The 21,048-nt window shown below is 35.1% G+C and overlaps 1 protein-coding gene across 1 annotated transcript; it reads right to left on the bottom strand.

Annotated features, from left to right (window-relative positions):
- Positions 1-1,147: 1,147 nt before the first annotated feature.
- On the bottom strand, positions 1,148-20,863 carry LOC120780628 (cytochrome b-c1 complex subunit 6, mitochondrial-like). Its single transcript, XM_040112888.1, has 2 exons — positions 20,656-20,863; positions 1,148-1,403 (listed from the first exon to the last, which is right to left on the bottom strand). The coding sequence occupies exons 1-2, from the start codon at positions 20,749-20,751 to the stop codon at positions 1,230-1,232; spliced, it is 270 nt and encodes an 89-aa protein (XP_039968822.1). The 5' UTR covers positions 20,752-20,863; the 3' UTR covers positions 1,148-1,229.
- Between the last annotated feature and the right edge of the window lie 185 nt (positions 20,864-21,048).

Raw genomic sequence — 21,048 nt, 5'->3', positions numbered from 1 at the left:
TAAGTGCTTGTGCTTTTCAACTCATGTGATGAGTGTTTTGTGTTTTTTCTTTCTTTCTTGTGAGGTTTGAGCAAGAATAACCTCACAGCAAACCTTACAAATCAATTATGAGGTTTTCTCAGAATAGGGCTGTTATTTTCAATTTGGTTCACTAAAATTTTTGTCTCTACAGAAGAGCTGCTCTGATTTCACAGTACAACAGCTAATCTGGGGGGTGAGAAATTCCAAGTCAGGGTGATGGTACTAGGTCAGTATAGTAAAACCCTCAAAGGGTTTGGCGTTCGTATGTGTCAGTTTTTTTTATGACCTTTTCAATTTTACAGTACATCAGCTAATCTGCGGGGTGAGAAATTCCAAGTCAGGGTGATGGTACTAGTTCAGTATAGTAAAACTCTCAAAGGGTTTGTTGTTCGTATGTGTCAGTTTTTTTTTATGACCTTTTAAATTTTTTCCTTATCTTGATGTTTTTTCGCTTAATTGTAACATTTTGGCACAGTGTTTTGAAAACACAAATTGCAATGCGGATTGCACTACTGATTTTATGCTGTTACATCCGTGAACGTATCACTCGCAAACTACCAATCGTAGTAGACAAATTTATTGACGTATCACGTAATTTTCTTTCGTATGTTTTCCGATCCGTGCACGGATGTAACGATTCGACTCCAGATTGAACTGCTGATTCTTAGTGTAAAATTATTTTTTTCTCGTTAAAAAAACATTCTGTAACCTTTTAAGAGTTTTTAATAAATTATTATAATTGATTTTAAGTCTTATGAGAAAAAAATGTATTTGTATTTTCGTTTGTCATTTGCACCTTTTACAACAGTAAAACTGATCTAAAATCTTGGTAGCATTGAAGAAAGCGTTTATACCACTTTAAAGAGGTATCCACATACTCTCTTATACAAACTCAACTCGATCACTTTCTTGTTGGTTTTGTAATTTTTTGTTAAGAGAGCAGGGAAATGGCGAATCAAGGACAGCTAGTGATAACTATTACTTCATAATATACGTATAATGATACTCTTTGACAATAATAAAAGAAATAGTTAAGGTCCGTTTATCAATTAACTCAAATAATTACCGTTTTTTGTTAGATATATGGCCAAACCTTGTTCTTTTTTTTGTAACAACCATAGGTAAATATAATTATATATTAGCAATGTTTATTATAATCCATTCTCGTGAAATATTACATGAATGATAAATAAATTCTAAATATTCACTTATTTCAGCTTCGAAAAAAGGTTATGAGCGGCGCAATGATCCAACTCTGTAACATAATCAAAGAGTTCTTCCATACAGGTTTCGGTTGTTTTAGATTTGCCATTTACTCTGTCATTGCATTCTTGGTATTTACTATACAAAGCTTGTATGTTACCATTATTTTGACACTTCTCCTGGAAAGATAAGAATGTTTCACGTTTTGTTTTAGTTTTCAATAGTTTCTTCAATTATACAGCGGAACACTAGTCTGATTTTCGTCAGCATACAATAAGGGGTGTTGTGGAATCCAAGACAGAATTGCTTAGCTGTCAGAATTGTAAACCAATTCTGATTTTCAATGGTGTCACAGAATCTGTTTGGATTTTCATCTTTTCGAACGTATGCAAAACCAATATTCGAATGAGCTGTGTACTAATGAGACAAAACTTGCAAATAAATACATTTGGAAACAATCCTATTAAAGTTTTTCATGAGTTCCGAATTAAAGAAAGATTTTAACAGATAACATTTATCGAATGAATAAATACGCATTTGGGTGTTAAATTACGTTTATTAGGTTTTGTAAATCCAATATCTTTAAATATCTGATTTTCCGTGACACCCACACCCGATACAAATTCTATTTCGAATATCAAACCAATAATATATGAATTCATAACAACTACATACTACTTTTTTTGATCGGTTTCAATTATGATTCCGACAACTATCAGATTCCACAACACCCCTGAATAATTAAATAATATGTCATTTAGTATTAAGGATAGTGTACAGCTACTTGATTTGGTAATATAAGTCAATCAATATCAATATTTAATCCAATTATTATGAACAAAACCACTTGGCGGGCAGTGAAATTAATTATTGAAATATTTATTTAAAGTATGACTTACTATCAAGATACGATTCAAACAAATTTTTATGAAAAAGGTTTATTAATCAGTACTAAAAAAATTTAGTTTTTTTGGGGAATCGATGCTGAGGCGTTAATGATAACGTTCAGTCTATATTCTTTTGTCCAGTTCGTTAATATGGTCGCTGTGGATTTAGTGGGTGAGAGTGTTAAGCTCTTTGCATGGGAAAAGCGGGAAAAGTGGTAGATATGAGCTGTTCCACTATGGTTAAAGTCATAATTCCTAAACTGTGACAATTTGACCGACGTAAGGAAGCATTCGCCGAAAGTAATTACGTTTGACCCACCTTAGAGGAATTTTGTCATTACAACGACAGATAATGCACATCTATAATGACTCAATCCGGAAGCTTGGTTGGGTGGTCCTTAAAGGGCAAATACACGACATACATGTGCGTTCGATCTGTGTGAATTCGTTTCGCCCATACACGACACACAAATCTATTTTGCGTTCGTTCTTCATACAGTTAAGATGTGCGACAGACAAGCGGAACCTTTCTTCGAATTTATTTCTAATGTAGCACTTTTATCTATTTCTTTGTATTTCGTTAATAAGTTATTCCAACTTTTATTTTTCTCAATTTTATTTTTATATTTATCACTTTTCGTTTGCCAAATTGCCAATTCATTTTTTATAAGATCAATAAATTCTGATACGAAATCTCTACTAAGGGGGGGGACCTTTAGAAGCTTCAAACAACCGATTTTTTTTTTTTTTTGCTTAAGTGTCTTTAAAAATTATCTAACAATATTTCCCCACAGTTATAGATTGGAATTCGAAATATTGTCGAAGCTAAAAGGGAAATAGTGACCGAGCGTCACAAATATATGAGCGCTTGGGCAAAAAGGGAAAACTTTGAAGCGCGATTTCTCGGTTTTTAATTTTTACGATTATTTTTAATTGCCGGGCATGATAGAAAAAAACTAAACGTCGTATGGAATTAGGGCAAAGTTTATTATCATTGGCATAAAATTATCTTCTATTTAAACTGAAAAAATTAAGAAAGTCAAGTTTGAACATATTTTTAAACAACATAAAGTAAAATTTTTTTGGTCAAAAACCACTTTTTTTTAGTTTTTAATTCTTTGAATTTTTTGTTTTCGATAGAAATTGCGACCTGCATCCTGCCCGCCGTCCGAAAAATGCACATGCGAGACGCATCGGTTAATTGCTTCCCGAAGACAGAGTATCAAAGATTTCGTATCCAAAAAATTTGTGAAAGATGTTCAAATATATAACTTGTAATAGGGTTTCGTCCATAGCTGAGGTATGCTTAGCCGCTATAGGGTCAGCCTTGGGACCCACGAACCCTTAGCAAAGAAAAGTGTTTACTCTCGTAACGATGTATCCACACCCCCTTATGTGGATAGACAGACCAGCGTGTATTTGTACGGCCAGTCAGATGGAAGAGAGCGAAATTGGCGCGCCAGGCGTTGACGCTTGATGAAGTCGGCACGGTGATTTATACGGCGGTGATGATAACGAACGAAATTGACGAGCCAGGCATTGACGCTTGGTGAATATCGGGTAGTGTTTTCCAGGCTCCTCTGCGAAGGAGAGATAAAGTTAGGAACGAACTGTATTCGTTGACCTCCGGCTAGCAACTGACCCAGCACTGTACTTACATGCGAGTAGCCTGTTAGTCGCGTTAGTTTGGTAACGGTGTATTACGCTGTTCGAGGCAGCGCAGCTCTGACTCACATAGTAACGGTGCACTAGTGTGCAGGCAGCGGTAGTGACGCTGCTCGAGGCAGCGCAGCTGTGATGTCGCTGTATCACAACGCAACTACGGTCGAGCCTTTGCGCGTACCGATATCACACGAAAACAAACAAAACGGCAGAGTCATTGCGAGCACTGGTGTTACACCGATTTGGTATAATACCTTTTCAACACAACGCCTGCGAAAACTGCCTAATTCGATCGCATTCGGTGTGAAGTGCTTGCTTATATAGCAGCATAGCGCAGCTTTCGTCACCGTAGTGAGGTAAGTTTTGTGCGTAGTCAATGCGGTGAAGTTTAGTACGTATGGTGGAAAGCTCTATTTTGAGGTATGGTGAGGGTAAATGATGTACTGTGGAGTGAAGTTGAAGTCAATTATTGTAAGGTGGTAAAAGCCATGTTACAAACTATAAAGCCTAGAAATTTCGCTTGAATCAATTATTTCTTTCCCTCCCAAAAAAATCGGTCGAGCCTCTAAAGCAGGCTCCCCCCTTAACACTTGCCATTGTTCGACCGTGATCTTCACTGTTCGGCGACACGAGAAATGAGATGCACATGTGTGTCGTGTATGGCCACTTTTAGCATCCACCTTATAGTCCGAGGTAACACCATGTGATTAATACCTGTTCCTACATTGGTTTATGATTTTACTGGTGAAAAATTTGACATAAGAAAAGTAAGTGAACATCTTATGCCCCTGATATTTGCTGATAAGAACGAGGATTTTTGAGAGAGTGGTATTAAAAAAATAATGGCGAGATGTTTTCGAACAACCCGATGCATATTTGACCTAAATCAGATCATCATGCTATGTTAAATAAATGCTTAAAGTTTCAGTCCTACTCTGAGAAAACTGAGAAAAAACGCAAAACAACTGGTTTGCGAGGTGTGCTGAGATTTAACAAACCTCACAAGAAAAAAGCACAAAACACTCAACACATAAGTTGAAAAGCACTTTGCTGTGAACCAGCTGGTTTACGAAATCAAACAAGATAAAATAAAGAAATGGACAACAAAGAAAGTAATTTCCCAAATTTATTATATTTAGTGCATATATAATAATTTAATTTAGTTTTAGGGTTTCAAAATGTGAAAGAACAACTTAGGAGCAGCTCCAGCATTAGAGCATATTATTCAAACATAAATACATTTTTATTCGCACATGTATTAAATACTATGTTGTATATCTTAAAAAAACGAATGTTCTGGTTTTTGGGTTTCTTACAAAACTAAAAATCAGGGTTACTCAAAAATGTAAGTTGCTAAAGGGTTGCATTTCAACACGCCACCTCAACGAACATATTTGAGCATTACAAGTAAATATATTTAACTCACGTTCAACATTTTAGAAAATTTTTCATGAATAGGTCTGGCTAGGTTCTTAGTAAATATGACTGCAATCATATTACTAGTGCTGTAGTAATTAAGTTCGATTTCGCCACCTTTTGTTTATTTCTAATAAAATGATATTTAATATCAATGTGTTTACTTCGAGCGTGGTATACGGGGTTCTTGACTAAATTCATCGCGCTTAAATTATCTCCGTTCACTATCATCACATCCGGACATTCGAGTTCCATTTCAGTTAATAGCTGCTTCAAGTAAACAGCTTCTTCAACAACGCATGCTAGCGCCAGGTATTCGGCGTCTGTGCTGCTAAGTGCTACCGTCGTCTGCTTTTTACATTCGTATGAAAACACTCCTCCGGCTAAAATAACTGCATACCCAGATACGATTTCCGATCACCTGTGTCGCCACCCCAGTCGGAATCCACAAAACACTCAATTGGTTTACCGGTTTTGTTATACCTCAGTTGCATATCTTGTGTGGTGCATAAAAATCTTAATATGCGCTTTGCTTGCAGCTTACAAACCGAGTGCAAGATATCAGGTCGCGTGCACTAGATACATAAGTGACCCAATGAGTGATTGATACTGCACCTGATCTGCTTTTTTACAATTCTGGTCATTACACACAACTTAGTGTCCTGGATCTAAAGGGATGGCGATCGGTCGACAATTTTCCATTTGGTACTCGCGCAATAACCTTTTAATATGTCCCTTCTGACTAATAGCAATAGCTCCAGTTTCACCATCTTTCTCAACCTCCATGCTTAAAAAGTGCTGGACTTGACCCTTGTCCACAACTTCAACTTTATTTGATATCATATCCTTTCTAAGTTTTAAGTGACTGTAATCCGAGCTGGCAATCAGTAAGTCATCAACATAAACGGCTATAATATTCAACTGCTTGCCCCTGTGCATAACTTATATGCACGGTTCACACTCACACTGTTTGAATCCTATCTGCTTCAATATGGAATCCAATTTCATATTCCATTGGCGACCGGGTTGCTTAAGGCCATATAAAGCTTTCTTTAACTTTAAGCAATGATCAGGATAACGCTTATCCACAAACATTTCGGGTTGATTCATATAAATATCTTTATCTTTCTTTCTTATCTTTATACATCCATTTGATGTAAGTGCAAACGGTATTCCGCTGCTATCGCAAAAATCATTCGGATGGTATTGTAACGTACGACGGGTGAAAAAGTCTCGGTATAGTTTACACCGTAAATTTGCGAACACCCATTCGCAACCAACCTCGCTTTAAACCGTTCTACATTTCCATCCCTATTTCTTTTGACCGCGAACACCCATTTATTACGCACTGGTTTTTGCTCTCTTGGCAGCTTCACAAGTTCCCAAGTCTTGTTCTTCAACAACGATTCGTATTCAACTTTCATTGCATTGTACCAATCGCCAGAAAGTTCACTTGATAACGCCTCACCTACTGTATCAGTTATTTTAATATCGTCGTACGTCAACAAGCTTAAGTAATTATGCTGTTTTTTCGGTCTACCGCATTCACCAGTACGAATTAATTTAGGTCTACCTGGCCCACGTTTAAGCGGAGTTGGTTCATCTTCAGCAGACTCGAAATCGTCATCACTTTTCTCTTGCTTTTTTATCGTACAATCTATACGCCTTTGAAGTGTCAGAATATCCTACCATATTCTTTACCCTTTGGCTTGAATTTGTCTCGCTGCCGTTTATCAAGGGCCACTGCAAATGATCCAAACGCTCTTAAATGCGCCACCGTTGGCTTATGCCCATGCCATGCTTCATAAGGCGTTACACTATCTAACGCTTTGGCTGGAGAACGATTCCGCAAATACGCGGACGTAGATACCGCTTCACCCCATAACGACTGTTCGAGACCTGCACCCAGCAACATACACCTTGCCATTTCAAGTAGAGTGCGATTTAACCTCTCAGCAGCATCATTTTGCTGTGGCGTATACGGGACCGTAAGTTGCCGTAAAATGCCATTCGCTTTTAAATATTAATCAAAAATATTGTTGACAAACTCTGTCCCAATGTCGCTTCTTAATATCTTTAACTTCTCCCCAGTTTGACGCTCTGCCATTGCTAAATATACATATCATGAAATGAAAACACACAACTTATCTTGTACATGAATGGTTGTTATGGAAATAAAAATAACTCCATAGGTCCCGCAATCACTAGACATTAATCCTATTCAAAATATCTGTAACTTTTTGGAAAACCGTATTCGAAAACATCGAATTTCATCAAAATAAGGCCAAAATGCTGGATCATGGACTTAATGGGTCAAAACATCCGGAAATAATACTAGAAATTGAGTGGGGAGCATACAACGATGTCTAGGGACACTAATAGCAACAAAATGTAGGCCAAAACCCGTTAAAAGTATTGTAATTACTTTTGTTTTATGTAAACAATCATAAGTGTACGTAAACTTTTTTGATATAAATTATGCTCATTTTAAGCTTTAACTTTAATTTTTTTTATTTGTGTAAAAAAAAAAATATTTTAATATGATATGTTTAATGTTAAATATACATATCTTGAAATGGATAGAAAAAAAACAAAAAATTTATTAATTTTGAAACAAATAAACGTGTCGGAATTTAATGGAATTAGGTGTATGTAAACTTTATTGGTCCACTGTAAGTGTCAAGAAGCGCCGCACTGTGTTGCGGCTAGTGGAAAAGTAACTTTTCTCCGATTATTTTTTTCAGTGTTTTTAATTATGCAATTTTGTCACAGACATTCCAAGTAAACAAAAAACACATAAAGCTTATTTTTATGTTGGCCCGTTGATTTTTAATTGATTTTAGAAGTCAAATATACAAAATTTTCACGAAAAGAGGGGATTTCAGGGCTGTATTCAAAATGATCTCATTTGATTTTGGTGACAGATATTTTGATTCGGAAAAAAATCTGCCTTCGGACAAGTATCTTCTGTAAAACAAAGGAATGTTGTTTGAGACATTTTCATATGCACCTTTTTTAGAGCGAAAACCCGACTAAAGGTCCATTTTTCCTTTAAATTTGGGTTAGGTAAGCAATATCTAAAAAGTCCCAGAGAATCCCAGTTCCAAACCACTACAGAAATGTTACATAATTTGTTTTCAACGAACTGTGAAAAAATCAGCTGCCCATACCTGCCCTCCTGGGAGTTATAGCGATTTTAGTATATCACTCTCAGTATTTATTCCATAGAAATAGAACGGAAATTCTCGGAATCACTTATTTTTTTTATTCTACATTTATTCTAGCACTCCACAAAAATGAGCATAACTCTCTTTAAACTGAAGCTATTGACTTCAAAGCGGTATCAAATTAAAGCTTTTATTGCCACCTTTCAAATAAGAAAATCAAATAGATTTTGGTTTTATATAAAATTTCAGAGTTTTTCAACAAATATCGAAAAATCATGAAAATTTGACGTTTATAATTCTTGTTCGGACCACCCTATACTTTATTTAAAAAACTAATCATAGGGTATTTATCAGAAATAAAAGAAGAATTAAAATACATTTTTTTTGTAAATTTTTCGAACAACTTTTTTTTTTTTACTTTTGTTGAAAATTTGACCCAACAACTTTTTTCGGTGTAAATTTTTTTTTACTCATTCTGTTTGGGATTTCATTCTGACCAATCTGTAGAAGTTTCTCATCGACACAATTAAAATTACAGTTTAGGCAATATGATTTCCAAAAAATTCCGGTTTCGCAACACTGTGCGCCGCTGTCAACGCACCAAACATCGTTGTGTAAAATTCTGCTACTAACTGCAGCAAACAGTCCGTTTCTTGTTACATTTTGATGCGAAGATTTTTCTCGATCTTTTCCTTTACATTGTGCAACTGCAACATTTTAAATTTGATTTTTTGCTATTGTCACTGCGTGTGCTTGCGGTACCTGCGCTGTCGTTCGATTTTGCATGATCAAAATATTTTTTTCTTGCGTTTGTGTTTGCGTGTGCTACGAAAGCTGGCACGCTACCCAAGAAGCATAATAACGAATAAATCATCCTGGAGACACAATCCAATTTCAGCAAGCTTCTCTGCGACTGCCGTGAACTTGCAAACGTATTGCTGGCCACACTCACCGTCATTCATTGGAATTCCAAGTAACTGCTTGAACAAAGTTACCTTTCTCACAGAGTCATAATTGGACTCATCCAATTTGTCTATGTTAAAAAGCGACGAACTCATATTTTTTATTAATTACTTAACGCGATTTACTAGGTTCCCAGGAATTTGCACCTGGGCCCATAACCTGTTGTATATCTTACATTTGCACTGCACGGATCCAAGAAAAAACGTTTTGGAATGTTCAACTCAAAAAGGCAAAAAAAGATGTAGTTTATTCAAAAGTTAAAATGCAAGTGAAAAGAATGTTCTGGTTTTTGGGTTTCTTACAAAACTAAAAATCAGGGTTACTCAAAAATGTAAGTTGCTAAAGGGTTGCATTTCAACATACTACTTACATACATATCCACAAATAAAATCTTGTCCAAACAATTTAAACATAAATATGTATCGGGTGATTTTTTAAGAGCTTGATAACTTTTTTTTAAAAAAAAACGCATAAAATTTGCAAAATCTCATCGGTTCTTTATTTGAAACGTTAGATTGGTTCATGACATTTACTTTTTGAAGATAATTTCATTTAAATGTTGACCGCGGCTGCGTCTTAGGTGGTCCATTCGGAAAGTCCAATTTTGGGCAACTTTTTCGAGTATTTCGGCCGGAATAGCCCGAATTTCTTCGGAAATGTTGTCTTCCAAAGCTGGAATAGTTGCTGGCTTATTTCTGTAGACTTTAGACTTGACGTAGCCCCACAAAAAATAGTCTAAAGGCGTTAAATCGCATGATCTTGGTGGCCAACTGCCCATGCATCCCGAAAAATGCACTGTTTGGTGTGGTTTGTACGCTGGTGGAATCATTGGACCGTATTTTTCAAAGATGCTGTTGGACGCAACGTTACGGTGAATGGCGATCGCTATCGTTCGATGCTAACAAACTTTTGTTGCCAAAATGGAAGAACTGAACTTGGTTGACATGTGGTTTCAACAAGATGGCGCTACATGCCACACAGCTCGCGATTCTATGGCCATTTTGAGGGAAAACTTCGGAGAACAATTCATCTCAAGAAATGGACCCGTAAGTTGGCCACCAAGATCATGCGATTTAACGCCTTTAGACTATTTTTTTGTGGGGCTACGTCAAGTCTAAAGTCTACAGAAATAAGCCAGCAACTATTCCAGTTTCTTTGGAAGACAACATTTCCGAAGAAATTCGGGCTATTCCGGCCGAAATGCTCGAAAAAGTTGCCAAAATTGGACTTTTCCGAATGGACCACCTAAGACGCAGCCATCAACATTTAAATGAAATTATCTTCAAAAAGTAAATGTCATGAACCAATCTAACGTTTCAAATAAAGAACCGATGAGATTTTGCAAATTTTATGCGTTTTTTTTTTAAAAAAAGTTATCAAGCTCTTAAAAAATCACCCGATATATTTCTTTTTATTCATATTCAGAAGGAGGTAAAATGTACAAAGACCGTAAATGAAATATTAATTGTAATAGGTAATACTTATATTTATAATAAATAACGCTTTTGGAATACTTCCTCCATTCTATTTAAATAAAATAATTTCAAATTTCGTTAAAATATTGAAATTAAAAAAACCGATCTTGCATTATAAGTTTGCTTTCAGATATCACAAATTTGTGAGGTAATTGTAAGCATTTGTGCTTTTGAAACCACCTCAGGAGACAGAAAACCTCACAATAGTGATGGTAGGGTTTTTTGTGAAGCCACGAGAATATGGCTGTTTATATAAAAAATGTGTTTCCAAACACAAATCATTGAACTAACTGAACATACATAAATATACGAATACATAATTTTTGCTGAATTGAGGCGACTATAAGTGCTAACGTTCCTTTTTCCGCTCAAGCCATTTGATCATCTGACCACTTATATTTTTGGATTAGGAATCATATATGTACAAAATGTAAAGGTCTATACTTTCTCATTCAGTTTGTAAATATAGTTTTGCGAATTTTGAAAAGGAGTTCGCCTGTTTAAAATTAAGAACCAAGAAAGGTAGTGGAAATAGGTATCACTTTCCCAAAATTGTACAATCAGAATTCGCATCAGCTATATCCAACCATACCACTTTTAACCCCGAAATCGCGGGATTTTTTTTTTTATTGAAACGTAGTAAATGATGGTTTTACATTTCATTGAAATTGCAACTAGTGATAAATTTAAACTAATAAGCAATATTTTTCTCAATGTATGAAGTAAAACAATAAAAGCTGCAATAACAAGCTTTTCTTTTTTTAGGCTAACAACTAAATATAATGATATTTGTTGTTTTCTTAAATACGTAATAGATCATCAAACTTTGTTCTTTTCAGTCTGCGCCTGCTATTTCTAGTCTCACCTAGTTGTCGGGCTTCACTGTTTACATGATTTTGTAACCTTTTTGCATGTTTCGATGCTGTTTCGCGAATGACTTCCCGAACCATTTTTAAATGAAGATCACGATGCAGATCCGAATTGCGTATGTTACCATTTTTCGCAGAACTTTGTTCTCGAATCTTTGAACAGCTTCGATGTATAACGGGGCAGCGCATCCCCATAGTTGAATTCCATATGTCCAAATAGGTTTCAAAGTTTGATTGTAGACTAGGAGTTTATTTGATGTTGTTAAGGGAGATTTCTTGCAGATCAACCAGTTTATTTTGTGGTATTATAGTTTTAGTTCTGAAACCTTTTTTTGTATATGCTGCTTCCAATTCAACTTTGCATCCAACGTTATACCAAGATATTTCACCGAGGTGGAATACGGGATTACTTCATTTCCAATATGTAAGGGGATATACGTAGCACTTTTGTTAGTGAAGTTTATATGGATAGACTTCAACTCGTTTAAAGTAATGTACCATTTCTTTGTCCATTCTACGATTTGATTTAGTGAAGATTGCATTCTGTGCGACGACTCAACTACATTTTTGCCGGTAGTAATGATGCAGGTATCATCTGCAAATATGGTGATTGCGCAGTTCGGCGGCGTAAGCATGTCACTAGTAAACAAAATGTATAAGATTGGTCTCAGGACACTTCCTTGGGGTACACCTGTTTTTATCGGCTGTAACGTAGTGTTTGATTGTCCCTGCTTGATTCTGAAGTAGCGGTTGCTCAGGTAAGAGTCAACTAGATCGGTTAGATACTGTGGAAAGTGAAGTCTTAATTTATGAAGAAAGCCATGGTGCCATACTCTATCGAACGCCTGCGATACGTCATGAAAAACAGCTGTGCAATTGTGCTTTTTTTCCATCGCATCTTCAATTATGCTCGTTATTCGATGAACTTGATCGATTGTGGAAGGTTGAGATCTAAATCCAAATTGATGAATGGGTATAAGTTCCTTTTCTTCAATTATGTTCTGAAGTCTTTTTATGATTACAGCTTCAAGTAGTTTGGACAAAATAGGCAGCAGTGAAATTGGACGATATGACGAGGCTTCATGTGCGCTTTTGCCAGGTTTTTATACCATAATGATTTCAGATACTTTCCAAGACAGTGGGACGTATCTGAGATTTAAGCAAGCGTTAATTATCGTCGTAAGCTTTGCTATTGCTTTTCGCGTTAGATTTTTTAGTACATCAGCAGTAACCAAGTCGAAACCGGGAGCCTTTTTTGGTTTAAATCTACTTTTAATAATATTTTCTACTTCTCTATTTGTTGTTGGTTGGATTTCACCCACGTATTGCGATTCTTCCAGCTGTGGTAGAGTACCATTGAACGCAAAAGGACTAAATGTTTTAGTTAGTTTGTCTGAGAAAACTTTCGCTTTTTCTTCGTCGCTTCTGACCCAGGATCCGTTTGGCTTTCTGAGGGGTGCATTCGATAATATTGGTTTCCCAACATTTTTTATAGCTTTCCAAAGGGAATAATCCGTATGTTTGTTTGGCGTTAATTTCTCAATATAATTAGAAATATTTTGATTTGGAAATAACTTTATTTTGGTGCTGAGAATCTTAGTTAAATTGTTTAGTTCTGTTTTATATTGAGGAAATCGCGTGATTTGCCATTTTTTACGTAGTTTTCTCTTTTGCTTTATGAGTTCCAAAATAGCGGAAGGATATTTAGTATAAACGTTTTTTTGTTTAGGAACAGGAGTACTTTTCCAAGCAGATTCTTGAATACTTTTCGTAAATGTATGAACTTCATCTTCTAATATATCTTTAGTAGTTATGTTTACTTTAGAATCAATATTTTTGTCGAGCATAACTTCGAAATACTCCCAGTCCGTATGTCTATTAGAGAGATAAGGTGGTATGTCGATTTCTTGTAGATGGCCATTTAAGATTAGATATACTGGCGAGTGGTCCGAATTTAAGTCCAATCCATTTTCCATAGCAATGAATTTCTTAGATATATGTCGAGTGATGAAAAAGACGATCAGGTCAGGTAGTTTTCTTGTGTTGGAGGGCCAGTACGTCGGCTTACCAGTAGACATAAAGTCGCATCCAGTAGCCACAGCAGCTTTAAATAGCTCTCTTCCCTTCGGTGTCGTAACTTTTGAGCCCCATTGGGAGTGTTTTGCGTTAAAGTCACCACCCATGATGAATTTTCCATGGTGTTTTAGTATAAGTTCCGTGTACAAGTCCATTTTGATATCGTGTCTAGGTGGGCTATATATCGAGGTAATACTTATTTTTCCGAAACTAGATTCAACCGATATGGTCGTGGTTTGGAATTCTGGGACACTTATATTAATTTTTTCGTAGTGGGGAATATTATCTCTGATAATTATGGCACTCACCCCTCTCGCATTGTTATTTGGGTGGTTTGAGCAATAGGCCTTGTAGTTTTAGAATTTTACGAATGGTTTATTAGTAAAATGGGTTTCTGATATAAGACAAATATCAATTTTTTCTACATGGAGTAATGTCTCTAGTTCTTTTCTTCGTTTGAGCAAGCCATTTGCATTCCAGGTCATAATTTTTATCGGTTTCATTTTTGCGCTTTACTTAAACTTTGCTGTCGCTCTAGTTTAGTAAGACGTTCGTGGGTAAGTTTATCTTGCTCTTCCAGCTTATTTAGCTTGTCGAGAATTATGAGGAATTTTTGGAGATATCGCTAATGGAATTCGAATTTGTATGGTTTGCAGACGTATGTTGTTGAATTTGACCTTTGGTTATGCTGGCAAATGAGGGTTTTCCAGATTGCTGACTTACATAAGTAACTTCCTTCTGAGCAGTAGAAGCGGTTGCACTTAATCGTTTTGGTTGTTGGTGATGCTCTTTATTTTAATTTTTTGAAGTTCTTTTGCCACTTCACGTCCCCTATAGTTCGCAGGGTGATTCTGATTGCAGTTGCAACATTTTGGCGGTAGTTCGGCAGGTTTTGTGCAACTTAGAGTTGTGTGATTTCCGGCGCACTTCACACACCTTGGTGATTTACAACAATAATTTCTGGTGTGACCGAATGCCTGACAGGACTTACACTGCGGTACAAGATTTGATGACCTGATGGGCTCTAGTTTGACGACAGAGTTTAAAATATGTTTGATTTCGTAAATTTTCTTTATGTTCTCTGTAGATTCGAAGCATACGATAAACATATTTAAGGATTTTTTTGTTTTGTATTGAAGTTTATTTATGACCTTTGTAACTTTAAAACCCTGCTTCTGAGGATCTGAGACAATGCTTTCCGGCTCACATGAATGATGAAGGTCTTTTACCATTACGCGTATATCCCGAGATTGCTTGTCCTCGTACGAGTACCAGGAAATTTATGATTCGTTTAATTTCCTTGTAAGTATTCTATAATCTGAACTGTCAGAAAGGTTTATTTTACATGAACTTTGGCCAATGAGCTTAAGTGTGTAAGAATTTTTAACTTCTGCGTTTATCAAGGAACGCATCAAGGGTTGATTAAAATTTTCTTATATTATGATTGGCGAAGGGTGATGACTTACTTTTATATCTTTTTATCTTTTGTTGTATTATCCGGACTCGGAGACTTCAGCGTTACATCCGGTGAAGAATTCGCTTTGCGTTTCTTGGTTTCCCTACTTTTCTTCTTTTTTAATAACCAATTTGTTTCATTTTCAAGCTCTTCGTCTGTGTCGGCTATAAAAGTCGATTTTGGTGAAGAAGAAGGCGTTTCATTGGTATATTTGATTAACGATTTCCTTAAATTTTCATTTTGGAGTTTAAGTGTCGCATTTTCATTTCTTAGCTCATTGTTTAATGCTTATATTTTTTTAATACGTTCGAGCAACATACCTAATTGGTTACGTGGTGATCCCCCACCAGGAGGCGGGGTTTGTATGTCCATTACGATCTAATGGAAATGTGGTTACGTTACGTGATATAAACTGCCTTATCAACTGCTTTACCGACTGTGCAGATAATGTAGCGTCCCTAGCCACCTACAACTCTGCGTAAACAGCTGGTTTGCCGTGTGACAGGAACAGCTGATAACTACTTCAGATGTGCGAAAGAGAATCGTAGCGCGGAAACTGATTGAGTATTTTTTTATTTTGTTATTATTATTTTTTTGTTATTGTTTTAAATTTTTATGATTTTGTGTTAAATTATTTATGGTTTTCAAACTTTGATGCAGATCCTAATTGATGTATCACGGGATGGTATACTAAAGTTTCCCCTTTTTTCTATATTAACTATAATAAACAAATTATTTTCTAAATTTTCCAAGCTATAATTGAGTTGTGAACACTTTTCCCATATATAAAGAATAATTTTTGATTTATATTTAATAAACACAGATAAGTAAAAATCTATGATATGTTAAAATTTATACATATCATTGTAATATAGCTTTTTTATGTATTACAAGTTTATATTACAATAAAATCATGTCGCTATAAAAAAAAAACTTTTCTTGAGCAAATAACCGGTTTTTGCGGTGACGGCTTTCGGCCGCGATCCAAAAAAATAACCCTGCTCGAGGCAATACCCGGGATGACTGGAGTACTTTTGTATAGTACTCCTTTCTGCGTTGGCGGTTTAGGCCGCGCTCTAAAAAAAATAACCCTAGTCGAGCAAATACCTAGGGTGACTAAAGTACTTTCGGCTGCGATTTAGAATAGCATCCCCCGATTTCGGGATTAAAAAGGGGTGTACGGATAGAGGTGATCATCAAGATCAAGAATATATACATATGTATGTATATAGCTGGCGCTGATTTATGGGTTTTGAGATATTTGCATTTAAAGTTAAAAAAATTCACTATTTAAAATGCGTGTTTCTCCGATTTATAATGCATTTTATACTTATATTTTTAACTTTTATATCCAGTAATGCTTCACTAATTCGTTTCTAATCATTTATTTTACAATAAATAGTGCAAAAATAACTTTAATTCCATATCAAACTTTAGTTAAAATCCATTTATTCATAAAATAAAAAAATGGTTGTAAACAAGCAAAATATTAGTGTTACCATTGTAATGGAATGAAAATAAGAAAAAAGAAAGATTATGACGTCATAACTAAATCCATTATCGTGTGATGAGTAATGTAAAATCATTCATAATTCTCATTATCTTGATAAATCTCGGTGTTGGATCGGCCAGGGTTATTTTTTTTTTTTTTTTGAAACGCGGCCAAAGGCCGCTAACGTAAAAAGGAGATCAACGCAAAAGAGCTGAGCACGCCCAGGTGTTGGTCCGACCGATGGTTATTTTTTTGAAGCGCGGCCGGAGGCCGCCAACGCAAAAAGGAGTTCAACGCAAAAGAACCAGAGAACTGCAACGAGTATGATAAAATCAGAGCAAACAGTCGTGCCAAAAACCACAATCAAATCAATTCAGTTCAGCAAAGACAACATTGTTAATCAATTCGTGTATCTGCCAGCGTCAGCTGACCTGATGCAACACAAACAATCTGTTCTTCGGCTATCACGATCGTGTAAATGTATCAGCTTTAAAAATGTGCGCGTGTTATATATATATATATATATATATGTATACATACAAGTGTATACAAACATATGTAGTTGAAATAGAACAGAAGTGCACTAGAGAAAATCAGGGGTCGAATCGTTACATCCGTGCACGAATCGGCAAACATACGAAAGCAAATTATTTATTAGCAAACGGATCGTAATGTATTTTCAATTCCCAATAGTTTTTAAATTCCACATTGCTTTGGATCGTATTTTTAGGTCACAATAGATGTGGAATTGTCAAAACTGTTGCGAAATTTTCAATAAACTAACAAAAGCTAATTAAATATAAAAATGAATACAACTTTGTTTTTTCATTTGGGCTCTAGTGAAAGTGATGGGGATAAGACATAGTGCTGAGATAGCTAAGAGATCGTAGCAATAGCGTAGGTATAAAAAAAAAATTATGAATCCTCATTAACAAAATTTTCTTTGTAGATGTATCGTTGAACAAAGCATTGGAATCTTAAAAAGACGGTGGAGAATTTTAGGAAATTTGGCAAGAGAGGAAGGTATCACCCCACAAAAGTGGAAGATTTGCTAACGTTTGTGAGGCATTACATAACGTCTGCATAAAATTTACAACAAGTTGCGACCCTCAAAATTGCGATTCTTATCACACACAAGAAATGGACACCGGGGCAGCGAACCGCTTCACCGCAATCGACCAAACGATAAGAAACCAAATAATCTTTAATAATCTAATTAATTCAAAAATGTATATGTCCGTTAGAGGATGGAGTCATGTGTAGAAGTTCACGCAAGTGAGAAAAGTTCTCTGATCGCCATTCACTTGGGAGTGGCCAGAAACGATTATTTTACATATGACTCAAGCACCTCACGACTTCCGGTCTTTGACCAAGTATCCTCTGGGTAGCCTAAGAACATCCGTTCGAAGGCGAGCTAAAGTGAGAAAGCGAAACATCCCCATAGGCTTGTGCGCTGGATTTGGGACCCGATTTTCCACGAATTGTGCAGAAGCTCTGAACGCAATTATAAATTATTATATAATAAATATAAATATAAAAAATGTATAATATTGTGAGATGATTTTATTATAGTATAGAATTGTAATATGTATAAATGTTATATTACAATCATATATATAATATTATCACTCGATTTTACTTATCTGTGTTTATTAAATATAAATCACATATTATTCATATATGTATGTATATGGAAAAGTGTTCACATATTAAATTTTAGCTTGAAAAATATTCTTTATATTTTTTATAGTTAATAAAGAAAAAAGATACACTCGAAAGTGCAGCCAAAGAAAACGCTGTGAAACGCTGAAAAAATCCTTCACTTTTGGTTTTTAAGGTGTGGCAAAGCTGCTTTTCCTCGTAAATATAAACATTGAGAACTTATCAGACATGAATTTGACAAGTAATTTTTAAATTACAAAATTTAGCTTAAAAATTGAAAAATAAATGTGAAATGTGAGCTTATTTCAAAGCTTAGAGTGTGTATTTAAATATACAAAGTAAAAAATGTGAAAAAATTTTGTGGAACATAGAGAAATATTATGTTTTCTTAGTGCAAATTTTTAAATTTTTAAACGTGAATATTTTAAAAAATATTAGCAATTTTTGCATTATTTTTGGATATTCCTCCTCTGGAGGAGCTCCCCTATTCGTAGATACCCTATTTATACGGAAATTCGGTTTTTTACCTCTCCGCCAAAGTAATCGGAATCGTGCCAAACAAACAAAGAAAAATTGTTAAAAATCCTACATATTTACTGTTTAAGATGTGGCAAGGCTCGTTTTCCTCATAATTGTAAACAATCTAACCTTTTCAACGATGAGTGTGCTAAGTGATTTTTAAATTAATAGATTTAGGTAAAATATAACAAAATAAAAGTGAAATGTAAGCTTATTTCAAAGATTAGAGTGTGTATTTAAATATACAAAGTAAAAAATGTGAAAAAATTTAGTGAAACATAGAGAAATACCATGTGTTATTAGTGCAAATTTTTTAACTTTTAATCGTGAATATTTTAAAAAATATTAGTAATTTTTCCATTATTTTTGGATATTCCTCCTCTGGAGAAGCTCGCCTATCCGTACATACCCCATTTATACGGAAATTCGGTTTTTTTTACCCCTCCGCCAAAGTAATCGGAATCGTGCCGTTTTAAGAATATTTGCATTTAAAGTTGAAAAATTTACAACTTTTACATTGATAATTTGTATATTGTAACTTTTTCACTTAAATTATGCACTTTTCACTTACTAACACTTCGCTATAACGTTCCTGTATATAAATTTTTTTAATATTTGTTGTAAATAAAGCTTTATTTTTATTATTTTATTTTGGTTACAATTCTCTGCATTTGCACAATAAGGGTTGCCATGGTTATTTTTTTTTGGAGCGCGGCGCGGAAAAAAATAACCATGGCAACCCTTCTTAAGTGAAAAAGTTGTTCACAATATACAAATTACCAATGTAAAAGTTATTAATTTTTCAACTTTAAATGCAAATATCTCTAAAACTATAAGTCAGCGGCAACTATATACATATATTTTCGTGATCTGGAGAACGTCACCTTTCCAGTGATAGCCATTTTATTCCCGAAATCCGGGGATGCTATTCTAAATCCCAGCCAATATTAGTAATTTTTACATTATTTTTGGATATTCCTCCTCTGGAGAAGCTCCCCTATCCGTTCATACCCCATTTATACAGAAATTCGGTTTTTTTACTCCTCCGCCAAAGTAATCGGAATCGTGCCTATTTTTGGATATTTCTTCTCTGGAGAAGCTCCCCTATCCGCACATACCTCATTTATACGGAAATTCGGTTTTTTGATCCCTCCGCCAAAGTAATCGGAATCGTGCCGATATAAAAGTTAAAATTATAACTGTAAAATTCATTATAAATGGGAGAAACACGGATTTTAAATAGTTGAATTTTTGAACTTTCAACTGCAAATATCTCAAAAACCATAAGTCAACGGCAAGTATATATGTATATATATTTTCTTAATCTGGAGGACCTCCTCTATCCGTACATACCCATTTTAACCCCGAAATCGGGAGATGCTATTCTAAAAATTACCCGTACTTTCGCTTGGTCTAGCCAATACCCGGGTTTGAAGTACTTTGGCGTAGTACTCACCATACGCCAGCGGCAACTATATATACATATTTTCTTAATCTGGAGGACCTTCTCAATCTTTACATATTCATTTTAACCACGAAATCGGGGGAAGATGTTCTAAAATTTACCGCTCCCGAAAACCTCGGACGGTATTATACATTTTTCCCTAACCCTATTATATAAAAGACATTCCCACACTCTACAATTAAAACTTTGATTGTATTATACCAGTAAGCACAATACAGTTCGTTGTAAAAGTTCAAGTCTTCCATTGAAATTAAAAATATTTTTAACTGGTAATACACATATTGATATATTAGCTTTAACGAAAATTACATCAAATATTTACCCTCAGAGCTGTTTGTGGATCAACTAACTCAGCTTCTTCATCTTCGGCTCTAACTGTAGGAAATATAACACAGCGAAAGAAACTAAATAGAGCCATATCCAATTTAATATTCTTAGTTCTTAGTGCAAACCGACTTAAACAATTTATATTCTGAATCCTATGTAATTGAGTAATGATGCAACATCCCCTAGATTAATTTTAAAATTCCGATATCTCTTCTCGATAAATGACAGCATTTACACAGCACCAAGAATGGCAATATTTCTTATCCCAACAGTTAAGCAAGGCATACACGTACCAATTATTGTATCAACTTCAACGAGTTGAACAACTGATTGCTACGTGTATGGGGCAGTTGTATGAGTTGTATCAACTGGTTGGATGAACATCAAA

Source organism: Bactrocera tryoni, unplaced genomic scaffold (assembly GCF_016617805.1).
Source record: "Bactrocera tryoni isolate S06 unplaced genomic scaffold, CSIRO_BtryS06_freeze2 scaffold_25, whole genome shotgun sequence".
In the NCBI taxonomy this organism is placed as follows: Eukaryota; Metazoa; Arthropoda; class Insecta; order Diptera; family Tephritidae; genus Bactrocera; species Bactrocera tryoni.
Note: the sequence above shows the minus strand (reverse complement) of the source record. Positions and strands in the feature narration are given on the sequence as shown.

Coding starts and splice junctions, on each gene's coding strand:
- LOC120780628 (XM_040112888.1), bottom strand. CDS start 20,751: ATGGCTCTATTTAGTTTCTTTCGCTGTGTTATATTTCCTACAGTTAGA. Junction 1,404..20,655: donor ATCCACAAACAGCTCTGAGG/GTAAATATTTGA, acceptor TTATCTTTCCAG/GAGAAGTGTCAAAATAATGG.